Raw genomic sequence first — 21,502 nt, 5'->3', positions numbered from 1 at the left:
AGCGAACCAGGGACAAGGCTGGGGGGCATGTCTTTGCGAAGGTGCTCGCTTGCCTTGGAGCCCTCGTTCCCGTAAGCTCAGGAGCGCTGTGCAGAGCGGAGGCGCCGCTCCGTGTGCCGGGCAGAGCGCGGCTGCCCGCGGCCTCGGGCCGGAGCCGCCCGGCTCCCTGCGCGGCTCTCCCGCCCTCGCCGCCGTTTCTCTTTCGTTTTCACGCAGGCCGCGCGGTGCTGCGGGAAACGAAACTGGGCGGAGTCCGCGCCGGGCCGGGTCGGCTGCTGGAGCGTCCGCGGGTCCCGGAGCGTCGGCAGCGGCTCGGAGGTACCGGCGGGGCCGGGGCGCGGGAGGGAGGGCAGGGGTCCGCGGGCCCGCCGAGATGGGGCGCCCGCAGCCCGGCTGCAGCGGCCTGGCCCGCGGCGCTCGGTGACGGCAGCCTGAGGTCATCTTTGGTCCGTGTGGCTGCGCCTGAGGTCCCGGTCAAGTTCAGGTGTCGCCGGCTTTCCTCTGAAGGAACAGATTCTAATTCTGGGGAAATGTTACTGATTATTTTTCTCCCACGGAATTCAGGGAATGGTTCAGTCTTTTTCTGTCAAGAAATCTGCTAAGAAATCTTCTCTAATCACTAAGTTCTCCATTCTGCTTTCAAAAACTGTTATTCCAAGCAATGACTTCAAAAGCTTTTGCAGACTAATCATTTGAATTATAAATTCGAATTGGTTTCCCATTAAATTTGTTACTGGCACCAATTTTCTATTTTATATCATAGCAGTGATCTACCAGGATTAAGGGCTGTCTTTATTCTATGTCTAGAGCAACAGACAAATCTTTGACTGTTACTTTGCAGCATCTACTGAAGATTGTGTCAAAATGGATTTTGAGTGTATGACCATGATCAACCGTTACTGTCAATTACGTAAACTTACAGTGGTTTATGACACCATCAATATGACGGGCCCATCTCATGATCCTGAGTAAGTTTACTCTGCGTGTCAATAACTAGCAGAGCTCTTCCTGCAATGAACAAACTGGGTAAAGCTTACAGTCACAAATTTTAATCTGCTGAAAGCACATATGTAGTGGGAAAGCGGGTTGAAACCACGAGTTGAATGGTAGGTGCATGGGGAGGACAGCATGGGATACAGTTTAAGGAGAAAACGTATTTCAAAGGTGATGGCTCTTTTTCAGAAAGTACCAGCAATGCAGCTGTTACTTCCTAGTAACTCTATTGTATGTTATGCATCTCCTCTCAGGAGGTGAATTGGGTTACAGCAAATATTTCGGTTTATGACTTAAGTGCTACAAATCAAAGTGTTTACAAATCATTGTTGATTTCTAACCAGAAAGGTTGGGTGTATTAACTCACTGGATACTAACATGTTCAATGTGTAGTTTATTTTTTAACATCTCTTACGAGAAAAGAGTCTTTTCCTTAAGAAATTTTGCTTTCCCTTTTAGAGACGATTACAGGTGATGGAATGTGTTTTACTTTTTAACATTGATATAGTGTATTTCTCCCTTGCCAAAGGATCTGTAATATGTCCTTGTGTGATATTTAAAAAAATTTTTTGCTAGTTTGCATGAAGACAAGCCTTATGTTAATAATTAATATGTTTTTTTGGATATGTTGCATTTTGTCAGACAGCACTGTCTATGCAGACTTATTCTTAAATCTGACTACCATCCCAGAATAAATTAATAAATATTATCTGGATCTCAAATGTTAATAAGTTATCTTAATTTTTTCCCCATAAGACTCATGTAATTAAAAAAAGTAACCCTTATTGCAGCAATGACTACAGCTCTGACACACAGCAACATCTTAGTGCTTCAAAAGTGATGGCAAGGGACTGACAGAACTTACATACATTCCAAATTATTTATCCCATTTATTGTGCTTCTTCTTTGTTTTTCTGTGTGTTCTGCTACATTCACAAATGCAATTCAGCCCATTGTGTGACATTGGTATCTAGGAAAATCCTGGGTAACTTGGGCTGTTTCAAGGATACAGTGTAAAGTGTTTGGCTATAGTGATGTGTGCTATAAACCTCCTTCAGTGCCCTTGTGCTGCTCTTTCCCGATGTTCTGCCTGCTAACAGGATGCATTGACTACAATGTAAGAAGATTGTGAGAGCCCAGGATGGCTCAGTCCTGAGCTTTCTTGGTCGGGGAGCACAGTGAGTGGACAATTAGACCAGTCCTGCCTAAACCTGTCAAGTCTGGGAATTGCTTATTAACTTGGGGTTCATGGTGGATAAGTATGACTCTGCATTTGTGACCACCTCATGTAACGCTCCTGCAGGTAACCCTCAACTTGGTCATGGAGACTCAGATTGCAGATTTCCTCAGGATGCTTAAATAAAATGGTGTCTTTTGGATGCAGTGTCATAGCTGAATGTGTGTAGTATTCAGTACTTAGGTATGGGTTGACTGACAAACTCCATCCTGAAAAACAATCTTTCTTACAGGTTTTGTTTTTTCTTTCCTATGTGTAGAGTATATGGCACACTATGGGTGTGCCTTGTTTGCCCCCTTGAGATTTCTTGTTAAGCCTTGCTTACACAATGAGAGGAACCACTGTTCTGCATCTTCATTGTTTTCCACCCAAACATTTTGCACTACTTTGAAAGCAAACCAGTGGGAGATTCCAAGTCAGAACTACAATTTATCAGGAAAATTAAAATAAAGGCAATAGTACAGAAACACTGGCTTAAACTGACAGAGTCAGAATATGATCTGATACCCTGCTGGTCAGGGCTGTGGTAGCAGTCCGATTAAATGGTGGCTGCAGTCCTACTGGAGTGATGGATGTGGTTCTGTCAAGGCTGTGATCCTGTAGAAAGATCTGGTCCTTCTCTGGAGGTCCAGTGGTGGTTATTTAGTTCTTGTTCTCTGGCAATCCAGTGGTAGTGCTCCCCTGGTGTTCTAGGCCTCAGATTACATACAGGCAAGAACGTTCAGATCCTCCCCTTGGGCGGGGCATTTCACAATGGGACGATGTAATTCTGTAATTCTGTGAGTCATACTGGGAGACCTTGATGACCTGTTAGCGGAGATGGTCCCCTCAGGGTGGCAGCTCTTTCCCCAGAGAGACTTATCAGGGCTGAGTTATGGAGAAGAAAAAGAACACTGCCCCTTCTATCTTAACAGCCTACAGAGATGGTAATAGAATACATACTTTTGGTTACATCTTCCATTGTAACCCAAGACACATTTCATTAAAGGGAAGTGGAGAATGAAGTTGAAATAATGAAAAAAGTGAGTTCCTAAGGTCACTACACTATTTGAGACAAATTTTCCCACAGAGGAGCTCGTGGTGCTATACCTTGACTGTGTGAATTGATCTTGTTGGCTGTGAGCCTTTACATGCTCTGCCGCACTGTGAAGCACAGACGAGCCCTGAGGCTCTAACGGTCCCTTTAACATGGTGCAAGTGTGTGCTGCTACCAAAGGCAGAAATCCAGTAGTTTTCTCCTCTGTTGCCTTTCATGGAAAGGCAGTATCAGAAACATTAGGGGATTTGGAGCTGCAGGACAAGCCGGATCTGTGTAAGGACTGATTTGTCTGAAAACCGTTCATTATTAGGGCACAGTGGTAGGTTGACCCCAGGAGGCAGTGAAACCCCAAGCCAACTACTCACTTCCCCCCGGTGGGACAGGGAGGGAATTACAAAGGTGAAAGGGAGAAAAACTTGTGGATCAAGATAAAGATAGTTTAATAGGCAAAGAATAGCTGGATGTGTGACCAAAGCAAAATAAAGAAGTTGCTTACTCCTTCCCATCAGCAGGTAGATGTTTCCAGGAAAGTGAGGCTTCATGATGCCTAATGTTTACTTGGGAAGGTAAACACTATAGCCCTGGGTGTCTCCTCTTCCTTCTTCATCTCCCAGCTTTTATTGTTGAGAGTATGGCATGGACTATCCCTCTGACCACTTGCCTTGGTTGTGTCTCTTGCCAGCCTCTCGCATATCCCCCCTCTGCTTGCTGGAAGGCCAGAGTGGGAAAAAGAAAAAAACTTTGGTGCTGTGCAAACACTGCTCAGCAATAGGTAAAACATCAACCCTGTGTAATCCCAAAGCCATAGCACTATTCTGTCTGCTCTGAAGGAAGTTAACCCCATCCCAGCCAGACCCAGTGCGGTCAGGCCTGAGCTGCATCAGATTCCCATTCTGGTTCATGGAGTTGCCATATGGGAAGCAGGACACGCACAATTGTGGAATGGAGGGACACAGAGGGAAGGGATCAGCAGTTGAGCACAGAAAGGCTCAACTGTGTTTGTTTGTTGGTAATTTTTTTTGGTTTTGGTGGGGCTTTTTGTGACTGCCTTTAAATTCACGTCTCACAACCACCAGATGTGGTTTTTGCACGTACTAAGCAGTGTACATCACAGGGTATTAAAGGTGAGTGTAAAGTCACATCTAGTTTCATGAAATCAAGGTTAGCTCATCTTTCCTCTGTATAGTGTCAAACTGCTGAGATGTGTCTTGGTGTTAGGGCTTCACAACTTTGCTTGTAACAATGCTGACCTCATCCATTCTCTTGCTTTTAAAAATTAAATTATTTTGATTTTATGAAGCAGTTAAGCATTAAAAATACTGTTGGAACTAATAAAGTACACGCATTTGTGACTAGAGAGGAAGCTTTAAAAAATATTTATACTAAAGAATTACAATAATCATAGGTTTGATATAATAAAAACACATTAATGCTTCAATACCTCCCGTTTATCCTATAGTACTTTGTAGATAATAAACCCAAAGTTTAATCTGATAACATTATTAAAGTGTATATGTGGGAAAATGTAGCAATGTTTTAGACAAGTTTCCTTCATTGCAGGTTCACAGTTTTGGCCAAAATAAATGGTGAGGAATATGGTATGGGCACTGGTAAAAGTAAAAAAGAAGCAAAAGCAGCAGCAGCAAAAAAAACGTGGGAAATGATTGAGAAACAGGTGAGTAAATAGGATTAAGTTTTGCGGGTTTTTTAGTAGTAAATGTTGAAGATGACTATCTAAAAGTGGACTTTCAATAAAATGTTGTTTACTTTGAAGCAGTTTCTAATTACTTGTCTTCATTCTGTCTTATTCAGCATTTTTCTGCTTTTTGTCACTGAATTGTTTTCCTCATTGTTCTCCTATAGGGTTGATATCTAATATTGTGAGTGTTTCCTCCTCTGCTGTTATAGGAGGATAAGGAAATGTATTTGCCTTTTTTAAGCTGCCTTGGTGTATCCAGAGTGGACAGTGGTCCTTTTATATCTTGGTGACTGTTCAGTAATTCAATGTCTTCAAAACATTTGCAGGGCATTACTCAGTGTGTCTGTTGCCACTTTGCTAATGAAATTGCTTACTTTCACTTGTTCTCATTAATCTTTTTTTTCCTTGTTATTATATTCTTTACAGTATAGTTGGGTATATACTCTATCCTTCCTTGATTTAGTCTAGGTTTGTATTTTGCTCCTTAGCTTTCTGCCCCGTGTTCTGCCCTTCGTTTGCCATTCTTTATTTTTCTTTTTGACTCTGAATGCTTCTTAGCACCTTTTGAGTGAAATCTTTCCTTACCTTTTTCTAGATGGCTTTTATGGTGTCACTGTCATTACTTTAACACAATTGCTGTGTGTTTGCTGCTGTGTTACTACTGTTGACTAATCACGAGACAGCTGAAAAGTCCTGCTTTCCCCTCTTGTACACGCACAGGAGCATTTGCAGCCCTTGCTAAATGGCAGCATCAGCAGCATCCTGCTGCCATTCTTTCTTCGCAGCTCATTCCCTGTATTTTCCTAAAAGAGGTGGGATGAGGCATGGTGAGAGGTTGTTAGAGGCAGAAGTGTAGTACTTGGAAAGCTAGGTTTACATTTATTCAAAATGTAATAATTAGGCTTGGGATGTCTGTCCTTTGCCACAAAGGACTCAGTAAATGGAAACTTGGGATTTCTCAAGAGTCTTTTGAAATGTGGACAAACCTTGCAGCTACATTAGTTCTTGTGCACTCTTTATCTTAATGTATTTTTTAAGCCTTAGTTTTTAAGTTACCTGTTTTGTTTGTTTTATAGTGTAAGAGTCCCTCTAATATGGCTGCTGCAGAGTTAACGACAACTCAAGCAACCTTATCACCTGCACTAGAGAAAGATTATGTCAGCCTATTAAATACTTTTTCACAAAAGACGTTGCAAATAGTTGATTATCCTAACAGAACTCGTACTGGAGATGCCCATGCTCCCACGTAAGATATAATTTATCTTCCTACTTCCTTCTAATAGTTTGTTGTGTTTACTAATGCTACCATTAGTTATCCTTGGTCATATTAGATGAATCTTTAGAAAGAGTCACATCTGCCTGAGAGCATTATCCAAAAGCTTCTGGAACTCTTTCAGGCTTGGTGCTGTGACCACTTCCCTGGGGAGCCTGTTCCAGTACCTGACCACCCTCTGGGTGAAGAACCTGTTCCTGATATCTGATCTAAACTTATTCTGACTCAGCTTCATGCTGCCTCTTTGAGTCATGTCACTGGTCACCAGAGAGAAGAGATCAGTACCTGCCCCTCCTCTTCACCTCACAAAGAAGTTGCAGAGTGCAGTGAGGTCTCCCATCATTCTCCTCCAGGCTGAACAGACCAAGTGCCCTCAGCTGCTCCTCATACGGCTTCCCCTCAAGACCCTCCACCATTTTTGTTGCCATCCTTTGGACACTCCCCAATAGCTTAATGTCATTTTTATATTATGGCACCCAAAACTGCCCCAGCACTTGAGGTGAGGCCGCCCCAGTGCAGAGCAGAGCGGGACAATCCCCTCCCTTGCCTGGCTGGCGATGCTGTGCCTGATGCCCCCCAGGACACAGTTGGCCCTCCTGGCTGCCAGGGTCCTGCTGACTCATATTCAACTTGCCATTGACCAGGACCCCCAGGTCCCTTTCCGCAGTGCTGCTCTCCAACCTCCTGTTCCCAAGTCTATACACACAACCTGGGTTGTCCCATCCCAGCTGCAGAATTCGGCACTTGCCCTTGTTAAATTTTACATGGTTGGTGATTGCCCATCTCTTAATTTTAGTGTTTTGGTCTCTCTGCAGGGCTTCCCTGCCCTTGAGGGAGGCAACAGCTCCTCCCAGTTTAGTCTTGTCAGCAAAATTACTTGGTATCCTTCAAGTCCTGTGTACAAGTTGTTAATGAAGAGCCTGAAGAGCACAGGACCTAAGATGGAGCCCTCTGGAACCCCACTAGTGACAGGTCCCCAGTCTGATGTCACCCCATTCACTGTAACCCTTTGTGCCTGACCCATGAGCCAGTTGCTCACCCGTCATGTAAGCATGGTTATCCAGCTGTGGGCTGGACATTTTGTCCAGAACGATGCTGTGAGAGATGGTACCAAAAGCTTTGCTGAAGTCCAGAAAGATTCATCATCTGGCTTCCCTCGATCAACTAGGTGGGGTGCCCTCTCAGAGAAGGAAATCAGGACTTCCCCTTCATGAAGCCATGCTGGCTGTGACCAATGACTGCGTTGTCCTCCAGATGTTTATCAATACCTCCCAGAATAATCTTTTCCATGATTGTACTTTAAGGCGCTGAAAGTGGATTATCTTGAAAGCACAACCAATTAGTTACCTGTCATTACTAATTCGATTAAATGTATATTGGAAACACTGTCTTGAAGATGCACACTTCAGATTTCCATTCTATAATGTCAGTTGATTGTAGTGTTTAAAAATCATTCAATTAACACTTGTCATATGGGATATAAGACCTGACTCCCTGTTGTGTTTTGCAGGTATTCCGTTAGCTGTACAGTTAGTGGTGTTTTGTATGGGAAGGGCACTGGATCTTCTCTAGCTGCTGCAAAACAAGCTGCTGCAAAAGAAGCATATGAAAAGGTAAATAAGAAAAGCTCTCTGACAGTATGTGCTATGTTTAGCTTTAACACTGAAGTTTAAATCTTTGAACCAATTTCCTCATTGTATTTAAAAGCATATTCCATGGATTCCATTAAAGAGGGAAAAAAATCAGTATTTTAGTATACTGGTTGGGCTACTGTTAGTAGAATTTATGTTGTGTTTCTATATTCAATTCTGGATTTAAAAAAAAATCTTAACAGTTGATATTTCTGTGTTTCAGAATAGGTCTGATATGTTGTCATCCAAGGATGCACACATATTAAAAATTTCTAAACTCTGACTTGTATACCAATTGCCTTCTGTGTGAAGTGTTGTTGAGCTGGCAGGCTGTGAACGTACTTCTTTTACTGTCTTCTGTTGGATCAAAATTCTATTGTGTAATGTGAGAGGCAAAAGCAGGAGTCAGAATCAACTGGACTTGCCTTCTGTAGTGTTCCAAGGCAGAGTCTGGTCAAACAATTACTGACACTATCCTCTGGAGAGCAGAGATGTTGTCTTCATGTTGGCAACTGTTATTTCCACATGTGCAAAAAATTATCAGAATTCCAATAGTGATCTAAACCCACTTCTGAAATGCATAGAACATATGAACTAACTTAAATGGAGTGTAGTTTAAAGTAAAGGGTGGCAGTATGGGAGAAGGAAGAAACTTCTTTTACTTTTAAGTACTTTTAAAAATATTTGGCTGTTACTGTGAAATTTCAATGCTTTTTTAATCATTTTAAAGTCAACCATGTAATTAATTAATGGCCTATTATGTCCAAATTAATGGCTCTAGGAGCCTTTCTTTATATTTTCCTATGTTGCAAACCCAGGGATCTTTTCATTTTCATCAAAATCTGCAGACTTGTTCAAGCAGAACTTGTATACCAATTAGTCTAAATTTAGGGTGGGTTGTTTTGGTTTGGTTTTAATTTTTATTCTCAGTGATGTCTGTGTAACAAACAAAATGTAACTGGCAAAAAATAGCAAAGATCCAGTACTCCTGTATTAAAAAAAAAGGGGTTTATCTGTTGGCTCTCATTGAAACATAAGCCCTATGTTTTTGTTTCCATGATACCATGATGGAAAACCAGAAAACATTAAAAAATAAAGTTTGTTTACTTTTTATGAGGTGATGATCTACATCCATTGTAGGTGCTTTTAATGTTACTTTTATGCTCTTATGACATGGGTAGGAGGAGGAAGGGGAGGAACCTCTGCTGAGTATTTGGGATAAGGTTTTTTTATTCAACTCCAATTTAGTTATACAAGTTTTGCAGTGTTTTCATGCTGAAGACATTGAATGTCAATTTGTACTGACTCGGATTTTCAGTTCTGCTGGTTACATATATCAAAGCCTACGTGGATCTCATTTTCCATGCAGCAATTGCACGTGCAGCAAACAACAAAGATATTTGCTTTTCATAACTCTTATCCTGGTTTTGAATAAAATCCAGACTCTACTTTTGTAAATGTGTCTGTATAATATGCTCACTGTGACAGGCCCCTGCGTTTTTCCTTTCTCTGGGTGGAAATTGGGCAAATGCCTTCTTCTGCAGGGCTTTGACTGTTTAGTGCAGTTAACAACTTGCTCTTAGGACCCTGTAATCTTCCCTCTCCCCTCTTTGGCTGGCATCTTCTGCATTAGGGATTTGTTTATGTGATTTTGTTAAACAGTCTTGGCTTTTGTGGTTTTTTCCAGATTGAAACTGAAGGATCTAATGGCAACTTTACATTTAGCAAATACAACAATTCCTCTCAAGTGCCAAATGAGTCTGACTCAGAGTAAGTTGGGTTCACTGCTAATGTAGTAACAGTATATTTACTAATCTTAGAGGGTAATGTGCTCTAATTCTAAATAAAATATATCATAGTTTGTTTTACTGCAGTATAAAAGCCATTTAATTTTAACTTTTGTTCCTTAAACTTCTGAGCAAAGTTTGTTCTTCTTGTGCAATTTTATGTGAGTCTGTATAGGATAGCTTATAGTAAGTTTAGAGCTTTCTGGCTTATTCATATTTTGCCATAGGTAGTTCTTTCATAAGTGTTTTTACTGTGATGTAAATGGATTAACTGCCTCATTCAATAGTATTATTTCATGCCATTTTAACACTCCTATTGTGACACTTTATGAATTCAGTGTAATTCAATTTCAGTACTTTCCTGTGCTCTGTATTCTGCTTTCTTCTCTCCCCTTTTTCTTTATTTTTCGCCCTTTTTTCATTCTACATGAATCTTCATTTCCACCAAAGGGAAAAATTTGCTTAGCAAAAGAAACTGAACATACATTAAGTTTGATATGTGATTTGAGAACCAGCAGTTTGACTGTAGTCCCACTACCACTTTTACATTATTCTATCTTCTAGATATCACAGACTCATTTAATAATAGAAATAAAGGAGAATATTACAAAGTGTTGTTATTTTAGTAGCTTTCAAGCAGGACATTTTGTAGTTTAGATCAGTCCTGATTGGTAATGCCTTTTCAGGTTTTGCTTTAAAAACTGTGTATTTTTTGGTACTACTTCATTTCTTGTGACAATAATTTTATTTATTATTGCGTTACTTTCACCTAAAAATAGTCCATTATTTTTCAATAAAAACAGCATTTGCTTTGATGATTCTTCTGCAAAGTTGGTAGAAAAAATGAAAGACATGGCAATATGTGAAAAGCCTTCACCTTCTCAGGTATAGTATGAAAATGGTCTTCCTCATAATTACATTTTAGACACAGAATAGGGCATGCTTCTTGTCAGAGTGTAACATCAGTTTGTTCTTTTATCCACTAATCAATAGGAAATACATGCATTTTTCCTAAGAATATTCTGTACGTTCTTACTGTTAACCATTAGTCATTTCCTTCTGTACTGTGGATCAAATTTATGCAGTGTTGAACAAATGGCAGTACTCCCAAGAAAAGGGGTCAAACTAAGCTCATTTTTTGCAATGATAATGTTATGCATAGCATATGTGAAAACCACTGAGCTAAGATATGGCTTCATTCTTATTACATTGTTTACATAAGGTATGATTATAGGCAATTCCTAGATACATTATCAGACATATTTTAAACCAGCTACCATGAAAATATTCAGGATACCTCAGTTAGGCTTTTTTTCTGTTTTCCATGTAGAGAAACGCACAAAGTTCTGTCCTGAAGCCCAAAAGGTATGTGTTTACTTCTAGATTTCTATCTCCTGTAACTATATTGCAAACCCCTTTATTTTTTCCACCTCTAGTAAAGAAATGCTGCTACTGGGAGGTACATTTTTTTTCTCATCATGTGTTAGAAAAATGGCTCATTATAAATTTTGCTTTTATCCTTGTTAAAGAAAATTGGCAGCTAATTTTGCTAATGAAAGAAACAAGGAAGAGGAAAAAAAAAAGTCAGATTCAAATCAAGGTTTGCCAGATGTGGACACAAATACCGGAGAAGATAATGGAAGTCCACACACTGTCAATAAAACGTAAGAAGGATTTTTTTAAAAATTAATATTTATAAGGCAATTACAGTATGTATGAATCTAGATTTTTTTCTTTATTTATGGTAGAAGGAGGGAAAATACTACTGTAAAAAGAACTTTCAAAGAAAATTTGTATTGGATTTCTTTTCCTGGAAATTTCAAATATAGCATAGGAATAGGCATGCAGTGGTATTTAAAGCTCACAACCAAATGTTATTCATGTGAAGATGTGAGGGTAATTACCTGACAGGCCTGCAAGGGTCAATTTCCCTTGTTTTAATCTCCAAGACTATGATTTAGACCTGTAGATTGTCAAGTGATCACTGTAGAATGGTATTTCAGTAGATGTATTATATCTGTCAAGTTTATTTTTATATCCTTAAATTGAAAATAAAGTATAATTAAGTGTGGTTTTCTTTTTTTTCTTGTTTTTTTAAGATTTCTTGAAAATTTTAAAAACATAGAGCCTATTGGTGAAGGTGGTTTTGGGAATGTTTTCAAGGCAACATCAAAGTGTGATAAGATAACCTATGCAATCAAACGAGTTGAATTCACAGAGTATGTATTGTATATTTACTTCTGCCTTCTAGGACAACCTTAATCAAGATTTTAGCACTTTGTTTTCTCTCTTCAGCAATCCTAGGAGTATTTAGGTGATTTTCATTATTAATTGTCTATCCTTTCTAGTAAACTTTTTTCTTTATTTCCAAGTGAAGCTGAAAATGGTGCTGAAACTTTGTTAATTTTTGCCTGTAGTGGGTTAATTTCTGCTGGAGCTGTAAAAATGTAGGTGTGTTAAGTTCTCCTGAGCAGAGTAGTGCTCTGGTTGCTAATATTGCAAAATCTATTTGAAGAAAACTTGATGATTATTTAAACATTGAAAGCAGCCCTGTTACTTTTGACAGGCTACATGGAAAATTTCCATATAAGTAATCCATAATAAGTGTAACTAGGGAAAGTAGAAAAAAATCCAAGTAATAAATTCTGTGGTTTGTAATTGAAAAATGCTTTATATATGACCCATGTAGTCATTACTCTCATGCTGTGTTACTTGTCTTTTGTAAACCTCAACAGAGAATGGTGATCCTAATTTTTTTTTTTCTGTAACCAGAAATACTGTGAAGTATTTTATCAGCAGTTGAAAAAATTAATTTCTTGTAGGTAATCTATTGAAAATGTTTTAAGTTGTTGGAGATACGTGTACATTACACAATCCCTTTGGATTCTTGTGTTCTTTGCAAATACCTGTTATTTTCATTGGTATTGCAATCTTGAGAACTATACTAAAAACCTTCTACTGATTCTTCAAGTAATGCTGCTTTGCTGATGGGTTTGCAGCTATCTGCTTTTTCAGCCTTTTTTGAGTGGGGCTTTAATTTCTAGTGTGGTTAAAACATTTGTTGCACTTTGAATAACTGAGCAGATGAAAGAAAACCCACCAAATTTGTAACTTCAGTTTTGACCTTTGAACTTACATGAAGGAGAATATTATGCTTGGTTTCTAAATTAATGTAAAACTATCTGTATCCTGCCACTTGATAGCATATCTTTTATTTAACTTTGTATTACACTGTAATAGGGAAATGCCTCTATTTTTTTCTTTTTTCCTCTTTACCCCCTCGTGATAGGAAAGTAGAGCGTGAAGCAGAAGGACTTGCAAGACTTACACATGAGAACATAGTGCGGTATCACAGCAGCTGGAAGGGGTATGACCATATAAAGTACTCAGACTCAAGGTAACTACAAAAGAGTAGTTTGCATTCACAAACATGTTTGCCATAGTGAACTTTATGCAGTGAAAAACAAAGGCTGATAATTGGTCATCAATTATTATACAAATATAAATGCACACACGTGCAAACATACTGCTAGGAGAAAAGGCACAGTACTTTCCAGCAGCAGGCTGTATGTAATAAGGTGTATTTATATCTTCTTTTCCTTGATTAATAAGATAAATCATAACATTTTCTATTTCTCCTCTCTCTTAATATATGGACTTGGTGAATTTATACAGGAGAGTAAGAATGCGGAAAATCTGGGGCAAGAATTAACAACAGAAATCAAAAATTGGCTGACAATTTGCTGTCAAATATTCCTGACTGGAAGTTTCCTTTTTATAATAAGTACTGGTCAGCCAGTAGCTATCATAGATTTATTTATTTCCCTAAGTCAGTATTTTAACCATGATGCCCAAAACAGTTTTGATTGTTTAGAATAGAAAAACAAAATTAAATGCTCTTTAATTTAGAGGTAGCCTTTCAACACTAAGACTTCTGGGAAAACAGTGGTGAGAGTTTTACTTGTAAGTTAGACTATTAACTTTTCCAAGATTCTGTGGTAAGCTTTTTCACTAGCTGTAAATCCATACTCTTCAGATAGGCTGCCATACTTACTTAGAGCCATAAAATATAAATGGATGCAAAATCATGGTTGGCATGATACCTCTCCATTACTGTGCTCATTAAATGAGGAATAAAATGGGGGGGGGAAAGTCTGTCAAAACTGAACCATTAATATGTTGGAGCCTCAATATCATGTATGTGTTTTACATTAAACAGTTATTAGGTAAAAGACAGACAAAAAAGTCCTCAAAGCTGAGGACCCAGACTGGAATTTGTGTCCTGACCTCAAGGCTACAGAGAGTCCATTTAATGCTTGTTCTTTCAGTGCCTTGAGCAGCTTTATTCCAGGGCACTCATCACATGGTGTACATAGGAGAAAACAGTACATGCTTCTCTTTGTATTTTCCTTTCCCTCACCATCTCCAGCCTCAGCCTATCTTATGGGCTTCTCTGGAAAGTGTGAGGCTGCCAGGTGGATAAATACATTTTGTCTAGGTTTTCAGCTCTCAAAAGGGTTTCTGTGACTAGCAGACCGATGCCAAAGATGCTCACTGCACTACCTTCTTGACAGGACAGAATTGGAAAGAACATGACCACTCTGGGCAGGATAGGAAGGCTGATGCTGTGTCTGTTGAGCAGAATAGAGAATACGTGCCAGGACTTGCAGCAGTTCCTGCAAGGCCAGATGGGACAGTGGTATTTCTGTATAGGACATGACTCTAGGTATGAGGGATATGAAACCTGGGCACTCAGAAAATTTTCAGTGTGAAACTAGGAAGCAAGCAAAACCTTAGAAATATTCCAGGAGCACGTAGTAACTGAGCAGGGATTCTTTGGGTTGCAGTCCTATTTATTTAACACAAATTGCTCTAGGATCTTTCTTAAAATTAAGGGACTTGCAGACTTTGTTTTGGGTAACTCAAAAAATAATTATTAGCAAAACTGGTTTTTGAAGATGACTTGGGGGGAATTGTATCTTGCCAATTTTAATTTGGTATGTAATTTTCTTTTGAAGCCAAAATTCCGACAAAAAAATTTGCTGTCTTTTCATCCAAATGGAATTCTGTGAACAAGGGACATTGGAAAAGTGGATTGCAAAAAATAGAGAAGACCGAAAGTATTATGTAATGGCACGAAACAAATTTTTACAAATAGTGAAAGGAGTGGAATATATTCATTCTGAAAAGCTAATTCATCGAGACCTCAAGGTATGTAGGATAGGTAAATAAAAAAAAAGAAAAAGATAGTATACTTACTGGAATTTCAGAGACTGTTAAATTGTTATAGTCTTTGCTTACTCTGGTATGTCCCCTAGCAGTGTCTTCTTTGGATATTGCTAATGATTAATTTTTTTTCAGCAACTGGCTGAACCTAAAATCAGAAGGTAAACAACTTGGAGGATGTCTGAATGCAATAGTTCAAAGAATCAGTAGTCATCAGCTAACAGGCATTTTCAGTGGGTTACAAGACTTACTTGAAGAAGAAAAGTTGAGTCTAGAAAGTTTGCTCTTGCCATATTGTAAAGGGATAGTTTATCTATCCTAATACATGCTGTGTTTTATAACAACATGCTCTGGTTACTTTTGTCTCATGAATGCATACAAATATTTGAATGCTACAGTTTTGGATGGAATTTCAGTCTCTAGATGTGTCCCGTCATCAGAAGATTTTATTTCAATATAAAGATTATAAGGGACAATGCCTTCACAGCTTCAGGATGGAAGCTATAATGTGGCTTACAGAGTTTTAAATTACTCACTTTGTGAAAAAAATCATTTGTGTTGTGGCATTCCTAGGGTTAAGCTAACTTCCCTGCCTGACCACTCAGGAGCCACTCTGGCAGTCAAATTCCCACCACCAGAGACCATGGCAGCAGGGACTGAAGTCTCTTCACAGCAGGCAGCTCCAGTGAGCCCACAAGTGCCTCCCTTGACCCACTACACATCCTGGCCTTATTTGGTGCTCAACATGGGTTCAAACTCTTGACCCTGAGATTAAGAGTCTCATGCGCTACCAGCTGAGCTAGGAATAAGGCTGCAGTTAATCTGGACTAGTATTCTCCAACTGAATGCTCCTACCGATTCCACATGCTGCTTGCTCACTTCCTCCTCCCCTGTGGTGGGCTGGAGAGGAGAATTGGAGGTAAAGATTGTGGGTTGAGATAAGAACAATTTACTGGAGACAGCAATGAGATAAGAAAAGAAACACAAACAAAACCAGTAACAACATTAAAACCAAAAGTCTAAAACCAGAGAGTGATTCACATGCAAAAAGTTCACCATGGAGCCTGGCCTGACAGTGCTACACTCCCATGACCTGGAAATGAATCCATCCCCCATTCCCAGAAAATGACATGAGGTGGTATAGAATAACCTCCGTGTCCTAGCCATGTACCCCCCCACTGATTATCATAAAAATCAACCCTCTCCTGACCAGAACCAGGTTATATTGCCAACTCTTCCAGCTGTATTTGAATTCAGGAACTTTCCACTTTGATCTGCTGTCAGCTTAGGTGCTTGGCCATCCAAGATCTCCATAGCCCTGAATCAAAGTTGCTGGATAGGGTCAAGCTGAGATTAAAGTAATTTGTGGCTGGTAGGAACAGAGTGGTTAAATAGTGTAGCCAGCTATAGGTACTGTATTAAATATGTGTGGACATAGTCAGACTTGAGCTGAACAACTACACTGAGCATTCTTTACACAAGGATCTCTTCCTCTTGACTATGAAGTATCTCCTGGCCTTGTGGTCCACTGGAGCTTGGGTAAAAGATAGCATGAGGCTATTTGGTTTTGTTTTAAAAACATTCAGAAGTGTAGTTTCTTTATCTTCTTTGGGAAACTTAATTGAAACATATATAGTTCTATTTTTAGTTGTTTGACTTTGTGTTCTGGTTTTGGCTAGGCTGCAGTTAATTTCAGTAGGTGGTACAGTGCTGTGTTTTGGATTCAGTATTATAATAATGTTGATAACACACTGATGTTTTGGTTGCGATGAAGGTTATTCTAAGTCAAAGACTATTTTGTTACATGGAAGGGGGACTGATCTGGGCTCAGGGAGGGGATCTGGCATTGGTCAGTGGGTGGTAAGCAATTGTATTGTGCATCACTTGTTTCTCCTTGTTTCGGTTTGGTTTTTCTAATCCTTTTATTATCATTATCATTTACCATTATTGTTAAGTTTTACTTTTGTTTCAATTATTAAACTATTTTTAACACAGCTTACAAGTTTACTTTTGATTCTCCCATTCCACTGTGTGGCGCTTAGCTGCCAAGTGGCCTTAAGCCATGACATTGTCAAATTTAAAAAGGGGAAGTTCAATGGAAATGTAAAAGTGATACTCTGAGATACCTGTAGTAAGCCTTAACTCTGCATTTGATTTAGTACAGATGATCCTTCTGTGCCTAGGGGAAACTCTGAATTCCATGTGAGACTAAATGCTTTGCCCAAGTGTATCAAGTCCCAGGGCTAGGACTGAAGACTGAAAAGCACTTTGGGATATAAAATGTTATATGCACAATGTATTTGAAGAGCAATTAAAGCACGATACAGTTATGACTGAGGTAGTGATAAAAAGGTGCAGTTACTGCAGAATGTATTATTTGAAATTTAGTTTGTGTTTTTAAAAATTGATTTAACTTATTTCTCTTTCCACACCATCAGTTTCTTAATGATACTTTCTGAACAATTATCAGATTTTATGGGGAACACTTCTGTGGCTGATTATGCTTGATGATAAACCTTGGTCATTTGGTGATTTTTTTTTTCTTCTTTTTATTTATATGTATGAAAATAGCCTCAGAATATATTCATATCACATGATGATAAAATAAAAATAGGTGACTTCGGTCTTGTGACTTCTGTTGCATTTGAGACTCTCACTGAGGACAGAGGAACAAAGTCATATATGGCACCAGAACAGGTAATTGTCCTGCTGTGTTAGCATCTCTGTAATTAGATTTGTGCTATAAACTCAGCATTGGATGTTCTCAATCCTAATGTCAGTATTAAAGCATGTTGCCTAAAGTTCCCTGGTATGACTGAATGGGATAACTATTTAGGAGAAAGCTTTACCACAAATGTAAAGCTTTTTGCTCTGTGTGAACATACAGTCTGACACTGCGCGCTGTAAGGAATGCTCTTGCAAAATCAGGCTGCCAGATATATATTTAAATTTGGATTTAGGACCCCTGTTAATTGTGTAATTTGAGTTTCTCTATTTGTTTCATTATTTGTCACAGGGCAATATTGGCATGCTTTATCTATACAGGTCTGTAGAAGTCTTAACTTCAGGGTGTTCAATGAGACGTAATAGTCACTATTTAACAGGTCTGAGGAAGAAAGGGTTAACAAAAAAGAAGAATATTGAGTAGGGCCAGTCCTGTAGCCTTGGGGTAGAAATTTCTGCTGACTTCAAATTTTGCTTTAAGAAGTGCTGCTCTCCAGATGGATTTGATGCCTGTATTGTTCTGTTCTAATCTTTCTAGTCTGGGGCCAGATATGGAAAGGAAGTAGATATTTATGCACTGGGATTAATTTGGTTTGAAATTCTTTCGGCAATCACTCATCATGAGAAAACTAAGGTATGTAATCTTTAAATTTAAAAAAGAACTCCCACTGTTGTTGTTTTGCCTTGCTGCTGGTATCACATGTTGATAGCACTCTAGAAGGAATCTCTTTATCTAGAGTACTATCTCTGTTTACATTTTTTTCCTTAATTCATTTCCATAAAGCCTGTAAGTCCTCACACCTCCGTTGAAATGTCATAACTGAAGAAATATTACAGTTTATTTCACTTATGTCCTACTACGTACACACTAAAGCCTGAGCATGCTAAAGGATAATGTCAAGCAAAAAAGGATGTCAAGTTTCTTATAAATCTTTTTCTTTGATCAGAAACTTAAAGGGAGTATTTTTCTAATTTTAGAAAATAAAATTATGGATGGGTGAGTTTTGTCTGCCGTGCTCTTGTCTTCACTGCACAGTGGAGCAAGAAGACTTTCCACCAAGTCAAAACCCTTGCAGTTTTCCAAGATGAAAACGAAAGTGATTTGGAACATGTTGTTTTAAGTGAAAAAGATATTATTTCAAAAAGAAACCCCATGTTGCTTAAGCTTTTTTAAAAAAGGTATCTTCTATGTGTTCTGAGCTTTTTATGTGCAAACCTACATATTGGTAGGACAGTCATGTAGCTGCTGGGTCTCTTGTCTAAAGTAATTGTGGTTGGACTCAGACTTTGAACACTGTTAGCCAGATTCTTTTGCCAGTATGAGAAAATCATACCAGTGTGTCTGTTCAACTTGGCTCTGTCCAGCCACCTTGCAGTACTTTCTCAGATATTTTGTTCCTGCTCACAGCTGACTGCAAATGCATGCACAGTCCCACAGTGTTTACAGTTGGAAATATACCATTTCCTTAAACTATAAAAATCTTGTGCTCTGCAGGCTGGTGGGGAAGTTTTGTGGATGTAAAGTCCTAGGATGATCTTCAGCTGCTCCAGCAGATTAGAAAGAATTTCACTTAATGGAATATGATAAACTCTAGTGCTGGCAAGCTCTGCTGTAAGAACATAATGTAAAAGCAAAGTTGATTATTCTGTGCTGAGTAACTGGTCCAGCTGATGATCCCCAGCAGGTAGGGTCACAGGCCTAAAGCTGCTGCTAAAGAGAAGGGAAAAAATTTCTAGTTCACAGGAGCTGTTGTTTTACTTGATAGTGGTTGTAAAGGCTTGCTATGCCAAGCTTATAGGGATCTGTAAGACTAGCTGATGATTCAGGATACACGGCTAAAAAACATGAGTGTCATCTTCAGGCAGACATTACACTAGTTAACAGCCAGTGAATTAAGCAGACTGCTCTGTACACCCAGAAAGCCATTTACAGAATCACAGAATGGGTGAAGATGGAAGGGGCCACCGGAGGTCATCTAGTCCAACCTACCTGCTCAGGCAGGTTCCCTAGAGCACATTACTTGGGCTTGTGCCAGTATATCTCCAGTCAGGGAGACTCCACAACCTGTCTGGTCAATTTGTTCCAGTGCTCAGTCACCCACACAGTAAAGAACTTCTTCCTCATGTCCAGGTGGAACTTCTGTGCATCAGTTTCTGTCCATTGCCGGGCACCACTGAGCACAGCCTGGCTCCATCCTCTTGGCACCTCCCTTCAGATACTCACAGACATTGATGAGGACCCCTCTCAGTGTCTCTTCCTGAGGCTGGACAGGCCCAGCTCCCTCAGCCTTTCCTCATAAGAGAGATGCTCCAGTGCCTTAATCATCTTTGTTACCCTCCACTGGAGCTGCTCCAGGAGCTCCACGTCTCTCTTGCCCTGAGGAGCCCAGAGCTGGACACAGCACTCCAGAAGTGCCTCACTGGGGCTGAGCATAAGGGCAGGATCACCTCCCTTGACCTGCTGCCAATGCTCTTCCTGCTGCACCCCAGGACTCCATTGGCCTTCTTGGCCCCAAGGGCTCACTGCTGGCTCATGGACAGTTTGTTGTCCACCAGAACCCCCAGGTCCCTCTCAGCAGAGCTGCTTTCCTGCAGGTCAGCCCCCAGCCTGTGCTGGTGCCTGGGGTTATTCCTCTCCCTGTGCAGAACCCTGCACTTCCCTTGGTTGGATTTCAGACAGTTCCCCCCTGTCCATCTCTCCAGCCTGTTGAGGTCCTTCTGAAGGGCTGCACAGCCTCTGGGGCATTGGCCACTCCTCCCAGCTTTGTGTCATCAGTGAACTTGCTGAGGAGGCATCTGCTCCTTCATCCAGGTCATTGATGAATAAGTTAAACAATACTGGCCCCAGTATTGAAGCTTGGGGGACACCACTGTTGACAGGCCTCCAACTAGACCCTCTGCCACTGAGTATGACCCTCTGGAACCTGCTGTTTAGCCAGTTCTCAATCCACCTTATCATCCATTTGTCCAGCCCACACTTCCTGAGCTTGCCTATGAGGATGTTGTGAGAAATGGTGTCATATAGAAAAAAACATAATTGTTACCCCAAAGCATAGATAAACATTTCTCATTACATACCTAAAGCATGTAATGAGAAATGTTCTGTTAGTTGCTTTGAATTCCACGTAGGATTTTATGCAATGACATAGAAGTAAGTGTGTGGTACTGAATATGGTAAAAAGGAGGAAGCATGCCTGATTGGCTTTCAAACAGAAATTCTGTTATCTTCCTTTATTCTTTTCTTTTAATGTCATTAGATGATATAAATCCATTCCTTTTAAATTCAGGAAAGAGAGATAATGGTTCTGAAATAGAGAGGCTACTGAAACAAACATGTCATTGTAGTGTGTGAAGCTTTTAAGCTTAGAAATGGATAATAGTTGATGAAAAGGCCATAAAATGAAACCAAAGCACAAGTAAATGAAAAAAAACCCAACCCTTTCAAACTGTTTACAGTTACTTTTTGAAGCCTTACATTTCCTGTAGATTTGTGTTTTCCTAGTTACTTCAGTTAACACTGTGGGTCATAAGGTAGAGATGCAAAACATAACCAACGAAAGCATACCAAAACTATCTCTTTTATTCATTTCAGGTATGGCCTTCTGTTAGAAAAGGTGAGCTTCCAGAGGACTTCACCAGAAAATTTCTGACAGAGGTATGGGATTTGAATACAGAGGTATGGGATTTGGTTACTGTATTTACTAAAAAAAAAAAAAAAACCTATTGACATTTAAATTTTTTTGCAGGCGTCCATAATCCGAAAGATGCTTTCAACAGACCCTTCGGGAAGAATCTCTATATCTGACTTACTTGTTCTTCTTAAGTCTGTTGATAAAGAGAAGTCATGCAAGAATTATTCTTGTTAAATGTCCTTTCAGACTGTGTTTAAATCC

The 21,502-nt window shown here is 39.6% G+C and overlaps 1 protein-coding gene across 1 annotated transcript; it reads left to right on the top strand.

The window, feature by feature from the left end:
* The first annotated feature begins 16 nt into the window (after positions 1 to 16).
* EIF2AK2 (eukaryotic translation initiation factor 2 alpha kinase 2) lies at positions 17 to 21,476 on the top strand. Its single transcript, XM_069010002.1, has 16 exons — positions 17 to 318; positions 842 to 968; positions 4,830 to 4,944; positions 6,045 to 6,214; positions 7,752 to 7,854; positions 9,560 to 9,642; positions 10,463 to 10,544; positions 10,990 to 11,024; positions 11,189 to 11,323; positions 11,759 to 11,878; positions 12,949 to 13,056; positions 14,678 to 14,870; positions 17,457 to 17,582; positions 18,148 to 18,243; positions 21,202 to 21,264; positions 21,356 to 21,476. Exons 2-16 carry the CDS (start codon positions 865 to 867, stop codon positions 21,473 to 21,475), a joined length of 1,653 nt encoding a protein of 550 aa, XP_068866103.1. The 5' UTR covers positions 17 to 318; positions 842 to 864; the 3' UTR covers position 21,476.
* The last annotated feature ends 26 nt before the right edge of the window (positions 21,477 to 21,502 follow it).

Source organism: Aphelocoma coerulescens, chromosome 3 (assembly GCF_041296385.1).
Source record: "Aphelocoma coerulescens isolate FSJ_1873_10779 chromosome 3, UR_Acoe_1.0, whole genome shotgun sequence".
Classification (NCBI taxonomy): Eukaryota; Metazoa; Chordata; class Aves; order Passeriformes; family Corvidae; genus Aphelocoma; species Aphelocoma coerulescens.
The sequence above is the reverse complement of the archived record's forward strand: the minus strand, read 5'-3'. Positions and strand labels throughout refer to the sequence as shown.

Excerpts from the sequence above, each read along its gene's own strand:
- EIF2AK2 (XM_069010002.1), top strand. The coding sequence starts at position 865 with ATGGATTTTGAGTGTATGACCATGATCAACCGTTACTGTCAATTACGT. Across the intron at positions 4,945-6,044 it reads GGGAAATGATTGAGAAACAG|TGTAAGAGTCCCTCTAATAT; the intron begins GTGAGTAAATAG and ends TTTGTTTTATAG. Across the intron at positions 13,057-14,677 it reads ATAAAGTACTCAGACTCAAG|CCAAAATTCCGACAAAAAAA; the intron begins GTAACTACAAAA and ends TTTCTTTTGAAG.